The 22,572-nt window shown below is 67.1% G+C and overlaps 6 protein-coding genes across 6 annotated transcripts in view; 4 read left to right on the top strand and 2 right to left on the bottom strand.

Moving 5' to 3' along the window:
- EMIHUDRAFT_221898 (hypothetical protein) overlaps positions 1 to 712 on the top strand; it is a gene marked incomplete at both ends in the record, with an annotated part of 4,028 nt that extends 3,316 nt beyond the window's left edge. Inside the window, 3 exons of the mRNA XM_005756113.1 lie at positions 35 to 73; positions 327 to 473; positions 674 to 712. Coding sequence (XP_005756170.1) covers positions 35 to 73; positions 327 to 473; positions 674 to 712 — 225 coding nt within the window. The remainder of the gene's footprint in view (positions 1 to 34; positions 74 to 326; positions 474 to 673) is intronic.
- A 1,179-nt stretch (positions 713 to 1,891) lies between these two features.
- Positions 1,892 to 3,827, bottom strand: EMIHUDRAFT_221899 (hypothetical protein; the record flags this gene model as incomplete). Its single annotated transcript, XM_005756114.1, has 6 exons — positions 1,892 to 1,990; positions 2,153 to 2,209; positions 2,618 to 2,671; positions 2,759 to 2,839; positions 3,378 to 3,563; positions 3,729 to 3,827. 6 exons carry the CDS (start codon positions 3,825 to 3,827, stop codon positions 1,892 to 1,894), a joined length of 576 nt encoding a protein of 191 aa, XP_005756171.1.
- Positions 3,828 to 5,378: 1,551 nt separating this feature from the next.
- Positions 5,379 to 6,362, top strand: EMIHUDRAFT_108124 (hypothetical protein; the record flags this gene model as incomplete). Its single annotated transcript, XM_005756115.1, has 1 exon — positions 5,379 to 6,362. One exon carries the CDS (start codon positions 5,379 to 5,381, stop codon positions 6,360 to 6,362), a length of 984 nt encoding a protein of 327 aa, XP_005756172.1.
- A 1,433-nt stretch (positions 6,363 to 7,795) lies between these two features.
- Positions 7,796 to 9,088, top strand: EMIHUDRAFT_221901 (hypothetical protein; the record flags this gene model as incomplete). Its single annotated transcript, XM_005756116.1, has 3 exons — positions 7,796 to 8,050; positions 8,339 to 8,440; positions 9,065 to 9,088. The coding sequence occupies 3 exons, from the start codon at positions 7,796 to 7,798 to the stop codon at positions 9,086 to 9,088; spliced, it is 381 nt and encodes a 126-aa protein (XP_005756173.1).
- Positions 9,089 to 14,161: 5,073 nt separating this feature from the next.
- On the bottom strand, positions 14,162 to 15,904 carry EMIHUDRAFT_221903 (hypothetical protein; the record flags this gene model as incomplete). Its single annotated transcript, XM_005756117.1, has 4 exons — positions 14,162 to 14,359; positions 14,586 to 14,744; positions 14,994 to 15,674; positions 15,854 to 15,904. The coding sequence occupies 4 exons, from the start codon at positions 15,902 to 15,904 to the stop codon at positions 14,162 to 14,164; spliced, it is 1,089 nt and encodes a 362-aa protein (XP_005756174.1).
- A 3,781-nt stretch (positions 15,905 to 19,685) lies between these two features.
- On the top strand, positions 19,686 to 21,152 carry EMIHUDRAFT_221905 (hypothetical protein; the record flags this gene model as incomplete). The annotated part of the gene is made up of 4 exons (XM_005756118.1): positions 19,686 to 19,721; positions 20,037 to 20,087; positions 20,706 to 20,867; positions 20,964 to 21,152. The coding sequence occupies 4 exons, from the start codon at positions 19,686 to 19,688 to the stop codon at positions 21,150 to 21,152; spliced, it is 438 nt and encodes a 145-aa protein (XP_005756175.1).
- Positions 21,153 to 22,572: the final 1,420 nt, after the last annotated feature.

Genomic DNA, 22,572 nt, shown 5'->3' on the forward strand with positions numbered 1-22,572 from the left:
CTCTTAAGGACCCAGGACCGCCCTTGGGGGCCAGGGCATCGCCATCGCCCTGAAGAAGGTTGTGTCGGGCCTCGTAGCCATGGGGCACCGGGATCCGATCAGCCCAGGCATCCCCCCCCCCCCCCCCCTCCTAGGTCCTACCCCTCCCCTTCTCCTAGGTCCCACCCGTCGCCGCGCCCAGGGACCGAGTGATTAACGCACGGGGCCGGTTCGTCCATAGGGGCCGCGGGACCAGGGGAGGCGTCGCCCTGTCCGCGCCGCCCATCGCGTGGGCGCGGCTGCCGCCTCTGCTCCGCGCGCGAGCAGGTCTTCGCGTCTCTCTTCAGACTCCCTCTGCGCTGAACAGGCTCGTCTCTGGGGTGCCGAGCGAGCGGGCAGAGCACGCCGAGTGCGAGACGAGGTCGCCTTCGCAAGCCAGGCCGGCGGCGGGGAAGGGCGACTCTTCCTCCCTCGGAGCATACGCGAGCGTGCCCGTGCCGGAGCTCGGCGGCCGCCTCGGCGGCCGCGGCCACGTCCTGAACGGCTTCGGCGCGCTCAGCGGCGGCGCGGCGGCGGCGTGCGGCGACTGCGAGCGAGACCGCGATGACATGCTATAGCCGCAAGTGCCGGGGCGGATCATCCCGGCCGGCTTTTTGTGCTAGTTGAATTATCTATTATGATTTATGTGCGTAAGATCCAGTTCCAGAAAAAGAGCAGATCGGAGATCGCGTAAAGATTGTCCAAGAGATCGACAGGCGCAGGTATTTCAGAGGTCCCAGGTCCGCTCACGGCTCACCGCTCAGGCCTCAGGGGTGCGTGCCCCCTCGTAGGTGAAGTAGGGGCCACGACTAGGGCCACGCGAGAGGTGCGGCTGCGGGGAAGCAGGAAGGGAAAAAAACGGAAAGCGCTAAGCGGAAAAGCCCACAACTTGCGCGGCCGGCGCCGCGCAGCCACTCTCAAAGCTCAAACCCAACACTTTACTCGCTCACACCTCACAGCAGCCGACACGAAAAACTCGGACCCACGAAGACAAGGAGCGCGCGCCAATGGCCGCCTCCGTGACACTCCCACCTCCTGGGCCGGCGCGGGAGTTTTACTGCCGAGTTTCTCCCGGCCGGCCGCCTCCTGACACGCCCACTGACCGAGCCCATCGAAAAAAATTCGGCGCGCCGCACTGCTCTGACCCCTGCTCGCCCCTGCTCGCCACTGTCGCCTCGGTTGCCGAGGCTGCCGCGCACCCGCGCGCTACGCGACTACGAACTGCACCAGCTGGGCTCGAACCAACGACCAAAACGTCCCCGACCCGAACGCTGCACCAACTAGGCCACACCGCAGGCTCGATATGCAATACGCACAAAACTGGCCGCTCATAAAGCACTACTCATTTGCCGAGGTCTGCATCTCGCAACACACACTTGACAGGGACAGACCAGGCGCAGGAAAAGGGAGCGGGGCCCGAATCCAAGGGACCACCCCGTCGGGCGGAGGAGCTGTGAACTCAGGTCCAGCAGGAAGGCTGCTGGCTCCTGACTCATCCCCCAAATCCCCCACACCTTGGCGGCCTGAAACCTTACCATTCCGACACCTCACACACACCCCTCCCCTAGGGCTAAGCAGTGCGCGAGCCCACCCGACTTCAGGCGAGACGTTGACCACTCCTTTGGAACAGTTCTGTCAGTGGCTGCACTAGACGCCCACAGAGGCGCGCGGCGCGGGCAGATGACTAGGGGAGAAAAAGCGGAGAACCTAGCTCGCTGGGAGATGTGCGCAACCTAAAGACGGGAATAGGGGAGAAGTGTCAGTGTGAGGGGAGGGCGTAGGCTGGCGTTTTTGCCTTTGAAAACTGAACAGTTTTTTTTCACAGCAGCCGACACGCGCCCCGTGCCGCGTTCAACCAGCCCCTCTGCGAGTGTCAAGATGGAGCTGCCCCTCCCCCGCCTGGCTTGCCGGCGGGCGGCGTGACGACGAGCCCCTGCTCGCGCGCCTTGCGCAGCGAGTCTGCAACCATCTGCTGCGTCGAGTGGATGGAGGCCACCGCCCTCGCCCCTGCGCGCGTCCCTCTCTCCCTGCCCGCCCTGCGCTCCGGCGCAGCGCGCTCGCCACCTCCGCCTCCCCCGCCTCCTCCGCCTCCGCCTAGCTGCATCCGCGCCCACATCGCATCGACAGTGGCCACCTGCTTGGCAGCCTCGGCGGCCGCTGCCTTCAGGTCCCGCTGCATCCTCTCCTCCGCCTCTAGTGATGGCTCGATTGCAACACCCATCGGCACCACCCCAATGTCCGCCCCAATGTCCGCCGCCGCCGCCGCCTCTCCGGCCGCCGCCTCTGCAGCAGCCGCCTCCGTTCCGCCGCTGGCAGGCTCCGGCGCCGGCGGATAGAGCGCCGCGCCTCCGCCGCTCTCCTCGGCCGCAGCCTCCGCCCCGCCCGCCCGGAACCGCTCCCACGAGCTGAGAGGCGCCGGCTGAGGCGGCGTCGCCGGCGCCGGCGCCGCCCTCTCCCCCTCCGGCCTCCCCTCGGTCCTCCCCTCGGTCGCATCCTCGGGCGCCGCCTCGGCCGCACCCTCGGGCGCGGCGATGGCGGGAGGGGCGGGAGGGGCGGGAGGCGGCGGGGCGGAAGGGGGAGGCCTCTCCCACGCGGTCACCTTGTTGACGTAGTCGACGTAGTACGTCTTCCCCGTCGCCCGGTCCACCCGCGACTCCCACCCCGCCGGCAGCGCCTCCGCCTCCGCCTCCGCCTCCGCCTCCGAGGCAGCGGCGGGCGCAGCAGCAGGCTGCGGCGGCACCTCTCCGCTCTCCTCCCCGCCCGGCCTGTCCCAGCTGGTCACCTTGTTGACGTAGTCGACGTAGAAGGTGCGCCCCGTCGCCTTGTCCACCCGCGACTCCCACCCCGCCGGAAGCGGCTCCGCAGCAGCTGCGGCAGCGGCGGCGGCGGCGGCGGCTGCAGCTGCGGCAGACGGGCCGCATTGCACGGGCGGTGGTTCCGCTTTCGCGGCGGCGGGCGCCGGCGCTGGTGCCGGTGCTGCGGCCGGGGGCGGCGACGCCGGTGTCGGCGCGGGCGGCGGCGGCGAGGCGGGAGACGGCGCCGAGGCGGGCGGCGGCGGCGAGGCTGGCGGCTGTGCAGTGTGTCCGAGCGGCTGCCAGGCTGGGACGAGCCGCTCCATGGAGAGGGACTTGACGAGCTGGGCGGAGAGGACCTGTTGGGGAGAGGAGGGTGTGGAGAAAGAGGAAGGGAGAGAGAGAGAGGGCAGAGAGGGAGAGAGGGAGCGAGGGTGGGAGTGGGAGACAGAGAGGGCGGAGGCTGCAAGCGAGAAGCGAAGAGAGGCGGCAGCGGAAGGAGAGGCGGAGGGAGAGCAGCGTGGGAGAGGAGCGGGAGCGTGTGCGGCACAGGCGTCGAGAGGGTACCTGCGAGCGCTGGTGGGCGGCACGCAGGACGGCGAGTTCGGTAGCGGAGAGCGGGCCGTGCTGGGTGAGCGCGTCGAGAAGCACCGCGCTCGCGTGCAGCCCCTGAGCGATCCGCGGCGCCTCGAGCACCGCCCAACGGTCGCGCGGGGTCGGCGCCGTATCTGGACGGTCCAGCTTGCGGGCGCGCTCGTAGATGTCGATGGCGAGCGCGCGGAGCGTGGCGCCGGCCGGCGCCTCGGGCGGGCCCAGCGCGCCCCGCTCCTTCTCCAACTCGTCCAGAATGCCCATCAGCCAGCGCGTGCCGGCTGCGTCCCTGCTCCGAAGCGCGAGCCCGACAGCGGCGGCGTGCACGCGGAGCTGGTGGGAGACGACGGCGCTCACGCTCTTCAGCTCGCGCGCTCGGTCGACGTAGGCGCGGATCGGCGAGAGGCTCTCTGGGAGGGGCTGCATGTACGTTTATAACCAATCGGCAATGGTGGTGAGATGGGCGACCGCGCGGCGTGTGAAGCGAAGCACGACCGCAAAATCGTGGCGAAAAAAGAAAGAGCGCGACATACCCTGGATGTGAGGCTGCCGACTGCACTCCAAGTGCTCCAAGTGCGACAAGCCGCACTGTCCCTCTGTGTTCGTGTGCGTCGCCCATGAAAGGAAGAAAGAAAGAAAACGGACAACCCAAGGGAGGGATGGGAGGACGGCACGCCGCCACCACACAGCTCACAGGGATTTTAAGGAGAGGTGTGTGATGCGCTAGCCGTCGCCCACCCTAGGGAGTCTGCCTCTTCCTATCTCTCTTCGCAGTCTCTCGCCGCTTCTCGCTGCAACCTTCATGCCACCTCGCGGTCGTCCCACTCTCGTCGTTCTCTCCCTTGTCACTTCCTCCTCTTGTCGCGTCGTTCTCTTCTGCCTCGTCCTGCGACGCCGCCGCCTGCCGGTCCCTTGTTCTCGCGGCTTCTTTCGCCTTTCGGCGCAACTCCGTCCTCCTCGCGGCGTATCCTGGCCCCTCGAGTCTATCGAGCTCCCCTCGCGCAAGGACCACATTTCTGACTCCCACTCCGATCATTTGCCTCCAAGTCATGAGAGAGAGAGATTGTTTGTGTTTTGAGATTATTATTATTTTTGTTTGTGTTTTGTTGCAAGTCATGTCGTTGCTCAGGTCCACTCTCTCTTCGAACACTTGTGCCTCTACGGATGATGCCGGCGCTGGCGTCCCCTTCGGGTGCATCGTGACATCTAACAACTGAATTTCCACTGGTTCGTCCTCCTCGGAGTCCAGAAAGAAAGAAAGAAAACGCACAACCCAAGGGAGGGATGGGAGGAGTCCATCTCTCCCTGGAGATGAATGGTGTATTTATTTTTTACACAGGCGAGCCACCCTGGCTGACAGCACACACGGCAGGCCACCCTTGGGTGATGCTCTGATAAACCCTCTGGATCTTCGACAAAGGTCGGATATTTCTTTTTTCAAAGTGCAAGGTGTGAATACGAGGTTTATGATAGGGCTACTACGACGAACTATGCGGCAATCGACTGGGCGCCTGGCGCCCGACCACCCCCGCGCAAAGACCTCGTAGTCGTCCTCTCATAGTACATAGACCAGCGCACAGCGCCATTGGACGTATTTTCTTCTCAATAACAAGGCCTGAGAGAGAGAGAGAGAGAGAGAGAGAGAGAGAGAGAGAGAGATTTTTAGAAGCCAAGAAGAAATGTGGCACACAGAGTTCTCCTTCTGTCTGAGAGAGAGAACAGCGCCATACGTGTCTTCTTCTCAATAATCGGGTCGCTCCTCATCGCAAACCCTGTCAGCAGAGTCCTCCTACGGGAATGTACGTAAGAGCCACATACACTGAGAGAGAGAAATAACAAGCTGTGACTTGGCTGTGAACACCGTCGCACGTCCCATGTGTGTTGGCTTGTACCCCCAGTCGCGGTGGCGTCCATCGCCAGGCTCCCTAGCTCAACCGACGACCCTTCGGGATCGACGGCCGATCGTCATCGCTCTCGATGCTCATCGGGACGTTGCTGCTTCTGTCCCACCAGCAAACTGCCCTCGCCGAGCCCACGGAGTGCCACAATTCGTTCACGACGTCGCCCGAGGGTGGACAGGACCAGGTCTTCTCCACTCCGTTTGTGTCGCTAGGCTTGGAGGCTCCGCCACAGCCGCTCATGCCGAAGCACGGCTGGCGGACAGAGCAAGAGCTTGAGGCTGTCATCCACGCTCTCGCAGAGGACGGCGCAGTCTTGCTCGAGGGCGTGGTCGATCCGAGCGTCGCGCTGAGCCTTCGCACCCACTTCTACGATGACCTCATCCGCCACCCGAACATGGAGGAGGCGATCCGTGAGCTCGGTGCGGCTAACAACTCGGAGGCCTTCTACGTGGCGGAGCGGCGGGTTGGGGGCCTGCGCGTGCGCCGCAATGGCGCACGCGGCCGCTTCGACCTGAAGCCATTCGACCGGCGCGACGCGGGGGTTCTTGTGCAGTCGCTCGGCCTCGACTCTCTGTTCGAGCCCTTCCTTCTTCCGCCGCCGCTCCGCACGCTCCTCGCTTCCGTTGTGCAGGCGCCAACGGGCTGGCGCGTGAAGAATGCTGGAGCGCTGACCACCTTTCCGCACGCACACACGGGGCAGTGGCACCGCGATATCGGAGACGGCCTCTTCGGGAACGAGAGCCTAGACCTGAGCCTGCCGGACTACTACTTTGCCGCTCTGTGCCCGCTGGACGAGACGACGGTCGAGCAGGGCTCCGAGCTGCTCCTTGGCTCGCACACCGTCCTCGCGGGCGGACTGGGCGAGGCGATCTCAGCAGGGCGCGTGCGCCGCGTGATAGCTGCTGCAAAGCCAGGCGACGTCCTCTTCTTCAGCGGCAAGGTCGTGCACCGCGGCATGCCCAATCCGACCGAGTCCACGCGCTCGCTGGTGTACACGGTCTATACTGCAAAGTGGTTCGAGCAGGGCCGTGACGCGTCGCGCGAAATGTACACCGGCTGAGAGGAGGCTCGACTGCGCATAAGTGCGGTCTTGGTCTCTCTTGGAGCCACAGAGCAGATGGCGCTAGCCAGAAACTCCGCCCTCGTCTCGCGTGTGTCTCGTCCGGTTAAGGCAGGCGTGAGAGTGAAAGGTGTTCCCCGCGACTGCAGCGCACCGCGGCCGCGCCGTCGCACCGGCGCGCGTGTGCCCCTCTCGTCGTCGCTCACGTGATGCTCCAAACCGCGGTTTGTCTCCTCTTCCTAGCGAGCCGTACACGTCTTCCACACCATCCACGCCACACCTCCTGACCAGTGCGGGGCTCGGTCGTGAGTCGTGTGCGGTGTGGCGAAGCGTGGCGTGTGAAACGGCTGCGCCCTGCAGTGACCCCGCTTGCGGCAGCGTCCGAAAATGTATCCGGCTGGTCCTCTCCTCGTTTCTCACGCGTCCTTTCTGACAGGATTACACAAAATCCGCGTAGGCGACTGGGGCCGCCTTCTCGGCAGCGCGCTCGCGGCGCGCTGTCTACTCAGAGTCTAATCAGGCTAACGTAATCCCTGTTTGAGCGGCCTGCGAGGCCGAGGTCCCCCCACTGGGGTCCCGCAAAGATCTAGGCTAAACGTAGTCCCTGTTTGAGCGGCGCAGTGGGCCGAGGTCCCCACTGGGGTAGCTCACAAGACACACAGCCAGCTGGCTGCCACACACCCTGAGTTGGCGTTCACATAACTCAAGGCCGCGCCCCCCCCCTGTCGCCTCCCCCAGCCAAGGTGCCGAAGGAACAAACAAGGGCACAACAACACAACAGACGACAGGGGGCAGGCTTGCTCGTCCTATGTATGTATGTAGGAAGGTGAAGAACAGTCAGGCTCGGACTGGACACCAACGCGGTATGGGTGGACGCAAGACAGATGATGACGACACGCACGAGCGACACACAGACACAAACAAGCTCACGGGACACACAGCCAGCGGGCTGCCACACATCCTGAGTGGGCGTACACATCACTCAGGCCACGTCCCCCCTGTCGCCCCCCCCAGCACTCCAAGGTGCCAAGAGACAAACAACAGCACAACAACACAGACAGGCGACAGGGGCGAACGTGTGAGACTAGAGCAGGCTTGCTCCGCCTCTAGCAATCTCGTCGCCGGCCGCAAGGCACGGACGAGACCGTGTGTGGGGTCTTGTGAGGTGTCTATGGACGCCCTCCTCACAGTCTAGCGGCCAGCCGCCAGCCCTATCTCGCACTCATGGGTGACGACAGTTCATTGGATGAGTGGTTGCGAGCAGAGGCGCGTGTGCTGAATCTAGATCGCACGCCGTGGCATATGACTTGGGTAGGCGTGCGACCGCAGCGCGCCCGCCGAAGGCAGCAATCTCCGCCGACCGCTAAAGAAGAATTTTCAGAAATTTCTTTTTGGGCCACAGGGAGCAACCTGTGGCACCTCTCACCTCTCCAATGTCGCTGATCGCGGACATTCAAGTGGTGCCCAGCCCCACTGGCACCGAGGCGGACTGCTTCAAGCACGTCAATGCCGCCATCGCCGTGATCACAGCCTCGGGACTCAAGCACTCGGTTGGCGCCCTCGGCACCACAGTCGAGGGACGCGCGGACGCTGTTTGGAGGGTGGCGCGCGAGGCGTTTGACGCGTGCCTGAAGAGCGGCGCTGAGAAGGAGCTCATGTACCTCAAGCTCTACCGCGGCGACCACACCGTTTCAGAGCTCGAGGAGAGCGGCGCAGCAGCGGCGGCGGCGGCGCGGCCGGTTGCGCGCCCGGATGATCGGCCGGCGGCGGCGTCCCGCGCGGCAGTCGCCAACCCGAACCCCGACCGCGCGTCTCGCGACCGCACCTCCGCCTCGCGCCCCGCCTCTGGGATGAGGCCGCCCGGCTCGGGCTTCTCGCTCGACCACCGCGCCGTGCGGGACCGCACCTCCCGCACCTTCTTCGAGGCGGGCCCCGCCCCGCCGCCGCGCGAGCTGCACGCCGCCCGCCGAGTGCAGCAGCCCGCCTCGGTCCCGAAGCGGCGCGAGGCGCCGCCAGACGAGAGGCCTCCGCGCGGGCGGCCGCCCAAGGGCAAGGCTTGCGTCCCCTCCCTCGGACGGGTGGACAGCGCGCCGCCTCCTCCGCCTGCGCGCGCCGCGCCGCCCGCCGCCAAGAAGAAGGCCGTGGCGGCGGCGGCGGCGGCGGCGGGCTCCAAGCAGGCCGCCCCGCCCCGCCGCCGCCCCGCGGCCGCCGCCCCCGCCGCTCGCAGCCGGCACGCTAGCCTCCCGCCCGCTCGCGCCAAGCCGCCGCCGCCGCCGCCCGTCCTCAACCTGATGCCGGGCCGGCCGGCGCGCGACCGGCACGCCGCGGCCTAGATGCCGCAACGTCACTCGCACCGCAGACACTCGCCTCTCTAGCCAGCACCGGCGCCTCACCCTCGCTCCTGCTGTGCTGCTGCACGCCCTGCGCGGCGGAGAGGAGGCGCGGCTCCTGCTGCCGCTGCAAGCCCCAGCCGCAGGCGCTCCCCCCCCTCTAGGCCCGCGGCCACCTTCTTCGTCGCCGGCCCTGCGCCGCCGCCTCGCCAGCTGCACGCGGCGGCGCGCGAGCTGCAGCAGGGCGCAGCGCCCAGGCCGCCGCCGGCCGCCTCCAAGCCTCGCGCCAAGCGGCCGGCGGCGGCGGCGGCGGCGCCCGCCCTGAAGCGCCCCCGCGGCCGAGCGCCGAGCGGCATGGTGTGGGACGCGGAGGCGGGCTGGGTGGCCGCGGACTAGAGGCGGCCGCGCACCCGGGGGAGAAAGATGCATGTGGGTTGCGCAATGTACTAGGCGTCGTGGGGCTGTGCGCAGTACAAGTATGTCGAGAGAGAGAGAGCGCGCGCGGAGAGCGAGAGATGAGAGAAGGGTGCGAGGGTGTCTCGCACATGACTCATCGGCCGGGACAAAGAAGTTCCGTACCCGTGCGTCGGGGCGGTATACCGCTGGCCGCGGGCGCGCGCGCGCGCCGTGGGGCGAGCTCTCACCCGTACGCCGTAGAGCCGTAGAGGCTAGAGAGCGTGCGAGGCGGGACTTTTGTGATTTGTCGATGTCGCTTGTCGCTAGACGAAGTGCTGCACCTTTTTGAGAATTTCCCCGGATAACAATACAAGAAAGACACACTGTCCATACTCACGGTACTAAGTCGGTAAGTCGCAGTAGCAGTATAGGCAGAGTCAAAGAAGAGAGAGGACCCTCGCGCGCCGCGCGGAAAAAAAGAGAGAGTGGCAAGTGCAGGCTGTGGGTCTTCTCGTTCGGTTCACACGAGACGTGGCCCGCTAGTAGAGGCCGCTGTGGGCCTGCGGCGCAAGGGGGCGGGCTAGCAGCACGCGGGCTAGCCGGGTGTACACGCGCGCCTCCTCACGCGCTCAGCAGCGTGCTAGGTGCGAACGCAGCGCTGCCAGCCGCGGCAGCCGCCTCTTGCGCCTCGGCGCCGGTCGGAAGCAAGGCCGCCTTGCGGACCTCGTACCTATTGGCAGGCAGCCGGGTCACGGCCCCTGCTCGGTTGCCGCTGCGCGGGGTCTCTTCGCGTGCCGGCTCTTTGGGCGGAGGCGCGAGGGGCCCCACCAGGTGACGTCCCAGGCGAGGCCGCTCGCGTGCAGGAGGCCCACGAAGCAGTGGCCCGGAAGATCGCCCCACTTGCCGGGCCGGACGGCGAGGCCTGCTCACAGGCACGGGGTGTGAACAGCGCCTCTTCACAGGTGGCCACTTGCCGGGCCGGACGGCGAGCGGGGGGGTACGCATGGCGGTGGCCGTGCATCTCGGTCAGATCTCGGTCTAGAGGATCTCGGCTATCTCTCAAGCGCCGGGGTACGCATGGTGGTGGTCGTGCGAGTCCTCGCCGACGGCAGGCGAGATGAACAGGGCGACGGCCTCGACGGGGCGGGGGCGGGAGGTACATAGCTCACTCGTTGGTGTGGGGAGGGCGCTGGGCGGGGGCTGGAGGAGAGGGATGCCTCTCGGCTGAGAGAGGCACTATGCTGAGAGAGGCCGGCCGGCGTGGTGTGGCTTCCAGTAGGAGAGGGGGAGGGGGAGTGAGCCAATCTCAACCAGCTGATCGGCTGCGGAGGGGGGAGACGCCTCGAGGAGGAGGTAGAGGGGCCACTCTCGCAGCAAGCCGGCGGTCGCATGCCGAGCGTAGTTTGTCGGGTCGTCAACGGCAACGCACCTGCCTCAACGGAGACTCGTGTCGTGGGAGAGGAGGTGGCCTAGTCTAGTCAGGCCACGCCGAGACGGCCACGCACTCGCTGCGCGCGGCCTCGTGCTTCTTGGCCATGGAAGGCGGGAGGCCGGCGGCCTCCTCCTCCTCCGCCCGCCTCGCCGCCTCGCCACGCATGGAACGGTACTCCCTTCATTGGTTGTCGCTTGAGAATCCATGTGAATAATGCGTACTGACCTCGCCGAGCGGGTGGTTGCGCACGTTGAACCAGAGTGTCGAAGTGAGCCCCGTCCACGACGTTGTGAAGCAGACCTAGACGCGGGTCCCCCACGTAGAGGCGGGAAGAGAAGAGCTCGCCACACACTAGCGTCCAATCCGGCGGTCCAGCAGACCTGGCCACACGCGAACTGTGAAGAGGACGGCGTCACAACGGCGCCCCTTGCCCCCGAGGACGGGGGTGGGCGGAGCAGAACCCACAGCCCGGCCGGCCCAAACGCGGCGTACGCGGCGGCGAACTCAGCCAGCGGCGGGAGGAAGGCGAGCGAGTCGACGAGCCGCATGGCGACGCCGTCGATGTGCTTTGGCGCGAACCTGGCGAGGCCGCGCGGGGAGTGAAACGGGACGGCTGTGAGGAGGACACTCGCCGAGCTCTGGCGCAAACCGCTCGTCCACGGCCATGCTCGAGCGTGCTGCGTCGATCGAACACCCTCCGATAAAGAAGGAGAGCGCGCAGAGGCGGCCGACGAGCGCGGGGGAGTGCGGGTCGAGCGGCGACGTGTCGCAGAAGCGGTGATGCGCCTACTCTCGCGATGAGTTGAAGCATCCAGTCAATAACCTCGAGCCGGCGACGTGTCACAGCAGCGGCGTGTGGCGCGCCTGCTCGCAGATCAAAGAACCAGTGCGCAATCTCTGAGTCGAGTCGGCGACACGGTGTGCGCAAGTGGTGGCGTGCCCGGTGGCGCGACGCCCACCAGAGCGGCCCGCCCTGGAAGGCGAGGCAGCCGACGGCGGCGAGGACGAGCCCGGTGGCGGGCCGCACCTGCTCACATCCGGAGGGGCGTGACGAGACGCTAGTCACGTTTTCACAGGCGCAGCTGCACGGTCGTCACCTGCTCACGGAGGGGCGTGAGCCTCTGCACAGGAGGAGGAGGAGCCCGGCGGCGGGTCGGGACGTGGAAGGCGGCGTGGGCGGCCCATCGGTGGAGTATGACGGACATGCAGACGCCGTTCTTGAAGACGAGGAGGGCGGGCAGCGCGAGCAGTGCGAGGAGAGGGTGGGGTACCTGCGTCGAGAATCCAGGGTGTGTGACTGCGAACAGACCGCGAGTGCTACAGAATGCAGTTGAACACGTGTCCTCTCGAGTGCTCCTATGATGACCTCTTGTGTTCTATGAGCATCTACACTGTGAGGCACCACCGCCGCCGAGCCGATGCCGGTGAGGGAGGCGACTTGGAGCGGCAGCAGGACAGTCACCATCGCGAGCTGGGCAAAGTTGGGCCCCTGCGAGAAGGGCGTCGCTGGTCGCCCCGCCGCCAGCCGCCAGTCCTCGCGGCACATCCGCCAGCCGCTGACGGAGAGGGAGAGCGCGACGGCGACGGCGACGGCGAGGTGGGCCGGAGGAAGGAGGGAGAGCAGGTAGACGGCGGGGCAGAGCATGGTCAGAGGAGATAGGATCATGAAGGGACGGAGCCCGACCGCCCAGAAGCGCGGCGGCGCGTGGCCGGCAGCGATCAGCGCCTGCGTGGCTGGCGAGTGCCGCTCGCGAGTCGGCGGCCAGCACCGGGATGCGGCCTCATGAGGCGGAACCGCAAAGCCTCTTTGCTCGGCCACAGTGGAGAGCGAGTCAAACTCGTTGAGCAGGAGGTTGTACTCGCGCGGAATCATGGTGAAAGAGAGCAAGAAGGCAACCAACGTATTGATCGCCTCTCTTCCTGCGCCGGTCGTGGCCATGCCGTCTGCTTTAGCGACTGCCGGCGACGGCTCATTGTGTTCATCAGCAGCCGCGGTGACCAGCAATGCGGTTCTGCTGTCGCTCCTCACTGCATCGCTGCAGACTGTCCCTTGTAATGTGAGAGAGTGCGTTGTGTTCGAAATAAAGCGGCGAAGGAGCGCGGCGACAAGCTTGCAGTCTACCATTCGATGGTCTGGCTAAAACGGATCGAGCTGCATCACCCGGAAGAATTAAAGATAGAAGCGCAAGGCGGGCCATTAGAAAGTGCTTTCTTTTTTTTTTCGGGACGTGACTGCTCAATCGCGTCTCAGGCTCCACCTTGAGGCGGCTTGCGGCGGCGGCTTACGCCGTGACACACGCACCGACGCCTGCGCGTCCTCGCGCCCCCCGAGACCTATGGTGACCAGCGCAGACAAGGCCCTGTTCAGCTGCGCCATAGCGTCCGTGCTGGTTTCCTTTGCAATGATTATCACTGGGTTCGTGTTCCTGCTCGCTGCTGGCGCGTCTGAGTTGTTCTGCCGTCCAACATTTGACGGATCATGGGTTGAGGGGGGAGGATGCGATCGCATCAACGCCACTGCTGCATCCGGGGGATTGATCATCGCAATCGCGGCCCTAACGCTAGCCGCGGGAATAGTGGAGGTCACATCTGGCTCGGGCGTGAGCTGTTGCCGCCCGTTCGCTAGGCTCACCCGGATTCGCTCACTTGTCGCTTCAATCTCAATCCGCGCGATGGCCTCCGGTTTTTGGATTTGGATCATCGTGATTGTCTTCAATCCCGGAACGATTCCCGAGTCCTCGCCGTTTCCTCAGCTCCCGCCGCCATCGCCATATCCTCCGCCTCCTCCTTTAACTAGTCCTCTGCCGGCGCAGCCGCCTTCGCCCCCTTGGCCGCCGACTTGGCCGTCCTGGCCGCCACACCCGCCATTTCCTCCGGGCGCGGCGCCGTCGCCATTTCCTCCGTTTAGTCCACCCGCCCCTCCGTCTCCGCCGCCGCCTCCCTCTCTCCCGCCAGAACCACCGTCGCCGCCTCGGCCGCCCTGGCCGCCACGTTCGCCGCCCGAAGCCTATAGCGTCGACGCTGGCCCAATCATTCTCCTCACGGTGCTCTTCCTACTGATCACTGTCGATCTCATCATCGACACGATCGTCCTCCGAAGCGTGTGTCGCCGTCCTGTGGAGCCTGCCAAGCCTCAACCAGCGAATGCGCAGTGACTCGTGCAGGTGCCCCCCCCCCCCCCCCCCCCGCGGTGCCGCAGGGTGGCAAGCTCGCAGCGAGCACCGAGCTATTCCATTGAGCACATATCGTATTGTTAGCGGGAGCTTCGGCTCGCTGTTTGCTCGTGATCGCAGATTTCAAAGGCGAAAAGAAAAGCCTCTGGGAGCATGTGCACAAGTAGAGACGCGGCTGTACAGCTGCTGGGACGCGCTTTGGGAGCACTAGCTGCACAGAAAGATCTGCTCCGTTCGTTCCTTTTCCTTACCTTACCTTACATGCCCCCCCCCCCCCCCTCCACTCACCGCTGACAGCGTTGTGTTTCCTTGATCGGTGGTTGTCGCGCTCACCTGGCGCGCACGTCCGCGCTGTCGCCTGTGTAGGTGTCGGTAGTCACGCGCCACGTACCTCAGCCGCCTCTGGGCTCTCCGCCTCCACGAGCCGCGTCCCGTGGGAGGCGGGAGTGTCCGTCTAGCGCTCGCGTGTCACGTTTGCTTTCTCTTCGAGAGGGGCTGGTCCTCCTCGTCAGACGAGTCCGGGGGCGGCTTGTTAGGTTGTTGCTTGCTGCCCGTCGCCTTCTCCTTGCCGGCCGCCTTATTGACGGGGGGCGGCTTCTTCTCCTTGCTCGCCGCCGTCTTCGGCGGCGGCGGCTTCTTTTGAATCGCGGCGTCGGGGTCGAACGCCTCGTCCTGAGGGCAGAGGAAGGAGGGGAATGGGAGAAGGAGGGAGGGTGAGAGGAGTAGAGGGAGGGAGGGAGCGGGTAGGCCGGCTCTGGTGGCGGTCAGTGCGGCGGCGGCGAGGAGGCGGCGGTTTGCGGGGCAGAGGGCCTCGGCGGCGGTTACTGACGTCGCGGAGGGTGGGGAGGGCAGAGGCAGGGGAGAGGGAGGAGGGAGGGCCGCGGCGCCGCACGTCGCTCGAGTCCGGATCCGTCAAAAACCGCAGCCGAACCGCGGGGACTTGAGCCGCAGAATGGCTAGAGGTGCTCGGCGGTGCGGCGTGCGGCGCGGCAGCGGGCTGCCGCGCGACCAGTGCTGCGCGAGCCTTCTGTATCATGGCTGCGTGCTGGGCCTGCCGCGCGAGCAGTGCTGCGCGAGCCTGCTGCTGCTGCTGCTGCTGCTGCTGCTGCTGCTGCTGCTGCTTCTGCTGCTGCTTCTGCTGCTGCAGCTGCTGCAGCTGTTGCTGTTGCATCTGCCGCAGCAAGCCGGAGCCGCTGCTGGAGCCACTGCTGGCGGCGGCGTTGCTTGGCCCTGCGTGGCGCTGCCGCTTGGGGGCTGGGCCGGCGGCCTCCGAGGCGTCCTGTCCGACGGCCGCCGCCACCTCGGCCCCCATCTCCATCTCGACCTCGATCACGTACGCCGGGTACATCTGGCGCGACTCGTACACCACGTGCACGATGGAGGCGTCGCATCCGTTGTCGCCGCCACCGCTCTGGAAGGGGCGGTGCGGCCCGCCGCGCACGCTGTCGTAGAGGACGCGGGGCGGGCCCTCGAGGCGCACGCCGGGCATCCGCATTTCGCGAGTCTCGGCGCTGATGCGCTGTCCCATCTGTTGCTGCGAGCCGAGGGCGGCCCGCACAACGAGCAGCTGTACGCGGCGGCCGTCCGTGCCAGAGATGCGGTGCGCGTAGCGGCCGCCGATCGGGTAGGACGGGTCCTCCGCCAGGTAGATGCCGTGGCCATAGAAGCCGCCGCCTTTCGAGAAGCGCGGGTCGAGGCCTTGCGGATGCGCGAGCACGTCCGACGCTGGCCGCTCGGCGGTGCCGTGGAAGAGGAGCATCTCGTTGACGTCGCCGCCGGCACTGTGGATGAGCTCGGCGTCGCGGAAGTGGGAGTAGGCGCTCCACAGCTTTTTGTTTTGCACGCGCGACACCGTCTTGAGCTCGGCGCTCGAGCAGCTCCGCGCGAGGAGCGTCTTGATGAGGAGCGACTCGTTGGACATGGGCGAAAGCGGGACGAGCTTGGACTCGGTGGGGCCTCCGTCGCCACCGTCAGGCCCCCACTCGGTGGGGAACGTCATATGGGTTGCGGCCGGGGGCGGAGGCGAAGTCGCCATATATTTTGAAGTTCGTGATGGCCAGTAACGTCAGAGAAAAAAGAAACCCGGGCGGTGGGAAAAAGAAACGGAAAGGGGCGCACACAAAACCGTGCGAAGCCCTCACAAACCCAAACGCAGAGCACCGGGACGCGGTCGGGCGATCTGAGGCCCAAGTAGGTGAATGCATTGCCCATCCAGGGCTATCACCTGGACCTGTCAACAGCGCCTGCGGCGCCGTGCTCAGGAGTTGGTTTTCACTCACTCGAAATGTGGACGTAAAAGGGTTAAGGTGTTGCTGCGCAAAAGGGGTCGGACACAGGGCGCAGCTCATGCTAAGAGCTAGAAGGGGAGCTAGAGAGAACGACTACCCTGTCCCGTTATTGCGTACACCAACACCACAAAAGCTCTCTCTCTCCTGTCTCACTCAGGGGGGTGCCACAACTACCCCGAGTGACTAGCTGCCACGTTGCCGACCGAGAGCGGATCTCCTCCTGCTCCGCAAGGAGGGTGGCCAAGGCTAAAGTCTTGCCGGAGCCGCCGGGCGCGTTGACGACTTGGAGAAGGTCGCCCTTGTACTTGTACTTGTAGAGATGCTCGAGGGGGGGTGCTTTGTGGGGCGGTGCGCAGCCAGGCCAGCAGTGAGGGGAGGCGCACCCTCACTCTCCTCGGTTGCAGAGCTCGTCGGAGGCTGCGGCACGACGGGAGGGTCGCGACAGCAGTCCTCGGGCGAGCCGACGCGCATGTCCAACCAGCGCTGGGACTCGTTGTGACGGCAGACGCCGGCTGCCTCTCCAACCGCTTCTGCAGCGTCCTTCTTTGCCCGGTGCATGGGCTCGATCCGATTCCGCAGCGTGTCGTCCCCAGCGGCGGTGCTGCGCGGGAGGCGGCCGCGGGCACGCTGGGCTCGATCAGCGGCTTTCCCTCAGTTGAGGATTCATTGCCACTGTACAAGGTGCTGTGCAGCACTTGAGGGCTACCTGAGTACTGGCTACTGCCATGGTTGCTACATCAACAGGGGTGCAACTGAGCCGCAACTTGGGCTAGAACTTTTGAGAGGCTGCAACTGAGGGATAAAAGTACTGCCAGCCACGTATTGCTGCTGCAACCCTGATTTTCTAACTCTGCGACTTCAATGGGTCTACGTCTCTGCTGTGTCAGGATTCAGAGGTGTCGAGGTGGTGTCGAGCCAAGTGTCGAGCGGTGTCGAGCGGTGTCGAGCGGTGTCGAGGGGTGTCGAGGTGTCGAGTTTGGCACCTTGACACCGGCGAGCATGGCGCGTGATGATGAGGAGATGCCACCCAGGCCAGCCAGGGCAGGGGCGGAGGGCGAGGGCGGAGGGCGGGATGGGCGCCAAGCGGGAGGGAGCGGACGGAGTGGAATGCACAGGTGGGGGATGGCGAAGGCGGAGGGCGGGAAGGGGGGAGGGCGGCGGGAGGGCGGAGGTCGACATGGGCGGGCGGTGGGTGGTTCGGGAGGGCGGGGGGGAGGGCGGGGGGGAGGGCGAGGGGTGGGGTAGGGGGGCGATAGTGGAGAGGCTGCGCGCGTCTCGAATTCTTCTCTTTGTCCCGTGCCTGCGGCCAGTTTTTCTTTTTTCTGAATCTCTCGCTTGTACTCTCCGCCGGGACTCCTCAACTATGGCGGCCAGTCTCGACGAGTCCAGAGGCGGCCTTGTCGCCGAGCAGGTAAAGAGCCGCGCCCTGCTCCAGCGCGTGGTGGCACTCTCCAAGGAGCGCAATGAGGCTGCGCTCCACCTGGACGCGCTCTCGCGAGTCCTCGCCGGCGAGCCGTGCAACGGCGCTGGCGCCCCGTCTGCGGGCGTGGGAATGAATGGCGTCGGCTGCCTTTCCGAGCGCCTGGCAGCCTTGCTAACCGTGGCGGAGCGCATGGCGGCGGCGGCGTCCAGCGCGTCAGCGGCGTCGGCACGGTGTGCGGACGGCGGAAGCGCGGACCAGGCTGCGCTCCTTTCCTTGGCAGGGTGCACGCGCCTCCGGATCACACCCTTCGCGCCTCCTCTGCCGCAGGGCGGTGGCACCGAGCATCCCGGGGCGGGCGCGGCGGCCATGGCCGAGGCGGCGGAGCTTAGGTGCGTTGCCGCTTCCCTCTCCCCGCTCCCTTTGCCCGCCCCGCCCCGCCTCTGCACACTGTGGTCAACCGCCTCTGCACACTGTGGTCAACCGCCTCTGCACACTGTGGTCAACCGCCTCTGCACACTGTGGTCAACCGCCTCTGCACACTGTGGTCAACCGCCTCTGCACACTGTGGTCAACCGCCTCTGCACACTGTGGTCAACCGCCTCTGCACACTGTGGTCAACCGCCTCTGCACACTGTGGTCAACCGCCTCTGCACACTGTGGTCAACCGCCTCTGCACACTGTGGTCAACCGCCTCTGCACACTGTGGTCAACCGCCTCTGCACACTGTGGTCAACTGCCTCTGCACACTGTGGTCAACCGCCTCTGCACACTGTGGTCAACCGCCTCTGCACACTGTGGTCAACCGCCTCTGCACACTGTGGTCAACCGCCGACCTCCGGTGCCGCCTCCGCCGGTGGTAGGCACGAGGTCGAGGCGGCCAGAGCGGAGGCGGAGGAGGCGAGGGCGGAGGCCGAGGCCACCCGCGCGAGAGGTTGGTGGGAGCCTTCTCGGAGCCTTCCCGGAAATGTCTCGGAGCCTTCTGCATAGGCCAACCGCGTGGAGGCGCAGGCGGCGATGGCGGAGGTGGAGGCGGCGAAGGCGGAGGCGGCGGAGGCGAGGGCGGTGGCTGCGAGCGGTGCGGCGGCGGCGGCGGCGGCGGCGGCGGAGGCGGCGGCGGCGGCGGCGGAGGCTGCGGCGGCGGCGGAGCCTGCTGGCGCTGCAGCGTCGACAGGCGGTCGGTCGGCAGAGGTGGAGGCAGAGGTGGAGGCGTTGCGTGCGAAGGTGGAGGCTGCGGCCGAGGCGGCGGCGGCGCGGGAGGCGCAGTTCGGGGCGGAGCAGGACGAGATGCTCGGCCAGGTGGGCGAGGCGGAGGCGGCCAAAGACGAGGCGATCGCACGCGCCGAGGCGGCGGAGGCGGCGGCGGAGGCGGCGGCGGGCGAGGCGGCGGCGGCTCGCGAGGCGAGGGAGGCTGCGGCGGCGGCGCACAAGGCTCGGTTCGAGGCGGGGCAGGCGCTCGCTGCGGAGAAGAAGGCGCGTCGCGGTGGCGGAGAAGTGCGCGCGCGAGGCGGGCGGCTCGGTAGTGATTGACTCCTCACTCACTCAAAGGCGCGTCGCGAGGCGGAGAGGCGCGCGAGAGACGCGGAGGCCGCTCTGTCCGCGCAGGCTGCGGAGGCTGCCGCGGAGCGTGCTGCCGCCGCGGCCGCCCTCGAGCGCGCGCGCGCCGAAGCGATTGCGGCGGCGCAGCAGGCGGATAGTGCGCAGCAGGCGCGACTCCGGCGGAGAGTGTGCTCGTACTAGAGAGTACGAGCAGGCGGGAGTGTGATGGGATGAGTCGGTGTGGTAGGGCGCGGCGCAGGAGGCGGCACGCAGCGCGCGGGATCCGCCGCCCGTTTCCGGCGGAGGCGGGGGCGGCGGAGGAGGCGGAGGCGGGGGAGGAGGAGGCGGAGGCGGGGGAGGAGGAGGCGGAGGCGGGGGAGGAGGAAGGGGCAGCGGCGGAGACATCGGCGGCGGAGGAGGCGAAGGCGCGGCGCGTGCGGTGGAGGCTCTCTTCACCGCAGCCGCAACACCGCCGCCGCCGCCGCCGCCTCCTCCTCCTCCTCCTCCTCCTCTTGCGCCGCCGGCGGCGTCCTCGCCCGAGACTGGCGCAGGCGGCACCGGCCGTACGCGGGAGGAGGAGCAGCCGAGAGCCAACGGCGCTGAGGTAGGCGGCGGCGGCGGCGGCGGCGGCGGCGGCGGAGGAGGAGGAGGAGGAGGCGGAGGCGGAGGAGGAGGAGGCGGCGGGCTCGCCGCCGACAGCGCGCTCGCCCTGGCGACAGCGGCGGCGGAGCCAGAGTCGGTGTCGATGCTGTCGTCGATGGGTTTCAGCGAGGAGCAGGCGGTGGCGGCGCTTGCTGCGGCTGGCGGCTCCCTCGAGGCACTCCCGTAGACACGTCGCAGACACGTCCTAGACACGTCGTGGATACATCGTGGACACGTCGTGGACACGTCACGTCCGCGACACGTCCGCGACACGCCCGCGACACGCCCGCGACACGTCCGCGACACGTCGCGGAGCTTGTCGCCGCGGACCTAGCCCCGCGACCAGCTCCTCCCCTCCTCGAGAGGCCCACCCGCCGATGACGTCGGCCTGCTGGAGTGACCCGACTGGCCGCCGGAGCTGCCAGGCGCGACTCTCCTCCTTCTCATCCTTCAGGCGGCCGCCGACTGGCTCATGTCGCACTCAGACTCGAGCCTCGATGCGGCGGTCGCGGCAGCGCTGCGAGACTTTGCCGCCGCCCGTAGCGCCCCTCCTCCGCCGCCGCCGCCGCCTCCGCCGCCTCCGCCGCCGCGCGCGAACCCGCCTCCGCCCCCCGTGCGCGGACTTCCTTCCCCGGCGCCCGGAGTCAACGCCGCCGCTGTCGAATCGCTGCGCCGGTTCGGAGGGCCGGCGCCTCCAGCTACGGGGAGATGTGGGGAGATACGGGGAGATGTCCCGCCTCTAGGTTCGGAGGGCCCGCGCCTGCGCGCAAGCCAGCGGGAGGCTTGTCCGGTCTCCTCGGCGGCGCGACAACGAGGCGACTCTCCGACCCCAATGCGCCGGACTGCTATAGGCCTCTTCGGCCTCTTCGGCGGCGCGGCGGCGCCGGCGGCCAAGGGGCCAGTGCAGGTGGACACTTCTCTGACACTTGCTGAGACACGTGAGACACTTCCTCGACACTTCCTCGACCCTTCCTCGACCCTTCCGGGACCTCTCCCGCAGGTGGACACGTCTCTGCCTCGCCACCTCGAGGCGCAGGGCGCCGAGGTGCACCCACAGCTCGGGGGGTGAGGGAGAGCTCCTCGACGGCCCTTCCCGGACCGGTCCTGGAGCCTTCCCCCGCAGGTGCACCAGCTGGGCGCGAGGGTGAGGGAGCTCTTCGCAGGAGGGCAGTTTGGGGACGCACTCGGCGTGGCGGAGCGGAGGCTCGACTTGTGCCGCCGCACGTACGGCTCGGAGCACGCGATGTACGCGACTTGCCTCAACGACGTGGCCACCTTCGAGCAGGTCTTCGCGCGGTACGACCGCGCCGAGGCGTTCCCCGAGACGGAAGCGATGCGTAGCCGTCGTCGTCTCGCCACTCGGGAGCTGCTGGCTGTCTAGGCGCTCTTCGAGGAGGCGAGCAAGATCCAGAAGAAGCTGCTCGGGCAAGGCCACCCTCACACGATTGCGACGCTGCAGAACCTGGCGGCGCTCTACACCGCCAAGGGCGACGCGCCAAAGGCGGAGGCGATGCAGCTGCTCGTGCAGGCGCTGCAGCTGTCGTCGAGCGGCGGGGGCGACGGGCCGTGAGCGCCTCTTGGACGGTGGTGGCCGGGGAAAGAGGCTGGTGTGGGAGCAGGGCCACAGTGCCACATACACCCCGCGGGGCGCTGGCTCGTTGTGTGAGTTGCGTGAGAGCGAGCGTGTGTCACTGTGTGACGGACACTGATTTAGATTATGACCCCGCAGTGTGTGTCTGTGTGTGCGCGCACGCATTTCTCCCGCGGAATCGGGGTCTTCTTAACGAATTTTGTAGGGAGTTCGGCGCACACCCCTTGCCACTCCGCCCCCTCTAAAACATGTGCGACATGCTCGTGTCGTACAAGCCCAAGCCTTTATTCAGTTGTCTGGTACGCTGCGGACCGAGGCGACGACCCGGACCCCGACACAGACGAGGGGGGGGGTGGAGGCGGGGGAGGCGAGCTGTCGGGAGGGGCTGGCTCAGAGCCCCAAGGCCCGGAGGCCGGGGATCACGAAGGGGAGGCGAGCTCGCAGGATTTCCTGATCGAAGGGCCTGACTCGCAGGAGAGCTTCTCGAGCATGGACGTGGACGGGGTGGAGGAGGCAAGCTCGCAGGACACCCTGTCTGGGCAGCCCGACTCGCAAGGCAGCTTCTCGAGTATGGACCTGGACGAGGAGGGCGAGGCGGAGAGCGGCCCTGCGCCTGACGAGGCGGGCGAGACGAAGGAGGGCGACGGACAAAGTCGCGGCGCAGGGGGTCCGGAAAGCGGCGGGGCTGGAGGGGGCGGCCCCTCCCCGAACCTCGCCCTCGGGCGTGTTAGGTCGTCGGCCAGGGAGGCAGGACTCCTGCAGGGCACCTTCGGGTGGATCTCAGTAGAGCCGGCAGGCACCCCGAGCTCGCGACGCCCTTCACGACTGGAAGGGCCAGGGAGCGCACGTGCTTTGATCGCAGGGGGCACCATGGAGGGTGCACCTGCGCCACGGAGGCACTCCGGGCGGCGTATGGGTATGCAATGTGGGGGGAGGGCCGGGGAGATGCTGCCTCGGCGCGCGCTGCCGCGACGCGGCACGGAGTCGACCGGGCCACGCCGGCGAGGGAGATGCGCTCCAGCGAGGGTCGCGTCCTTGAGACCGCCGACGCGTTCCTGGACGACAAGGCCGATCGACTCTGGAGGACGCGGTCGGCAGCACTTCGCGAACTGGCACAGAAGGTTCGAGACGGCACGGATCTTGTGCTCTTATGCGCGGGTAGGATTGAGTCCTGTCACGGCGATCTGCTGAGGAAGGGGATCCTAGCCGAAGCGGCGCAACTCGAGGCCACCAGCAAGAGGAAGCCGCGCTCCGACAAGGGCAAGCCGAGGGGTCCTCGGGGGCCCAGGGCCGATTCGGTGGAGACGGCGGCCCGCATGGGGGTGCTGTCGACCTTCTACCTCCGGCACGCTTATGGACGGGACAGCCCGGGGCTGCATGAAGAGGACGGGGTGCTCTC

This window comes from Emiliania huxleyi (assembly GCF_000372725.1).
Source record: "Emiliania huxleyi CCMP1516 unplaced genomic scaffold EMIHUscaffold_99, whole genome shotgun sequence".
NCBI lineage: Eukaryota > Haptophyta > Isochrysidales > Noelaerhabdaceae > Emiliania > Emiliania huxleyi.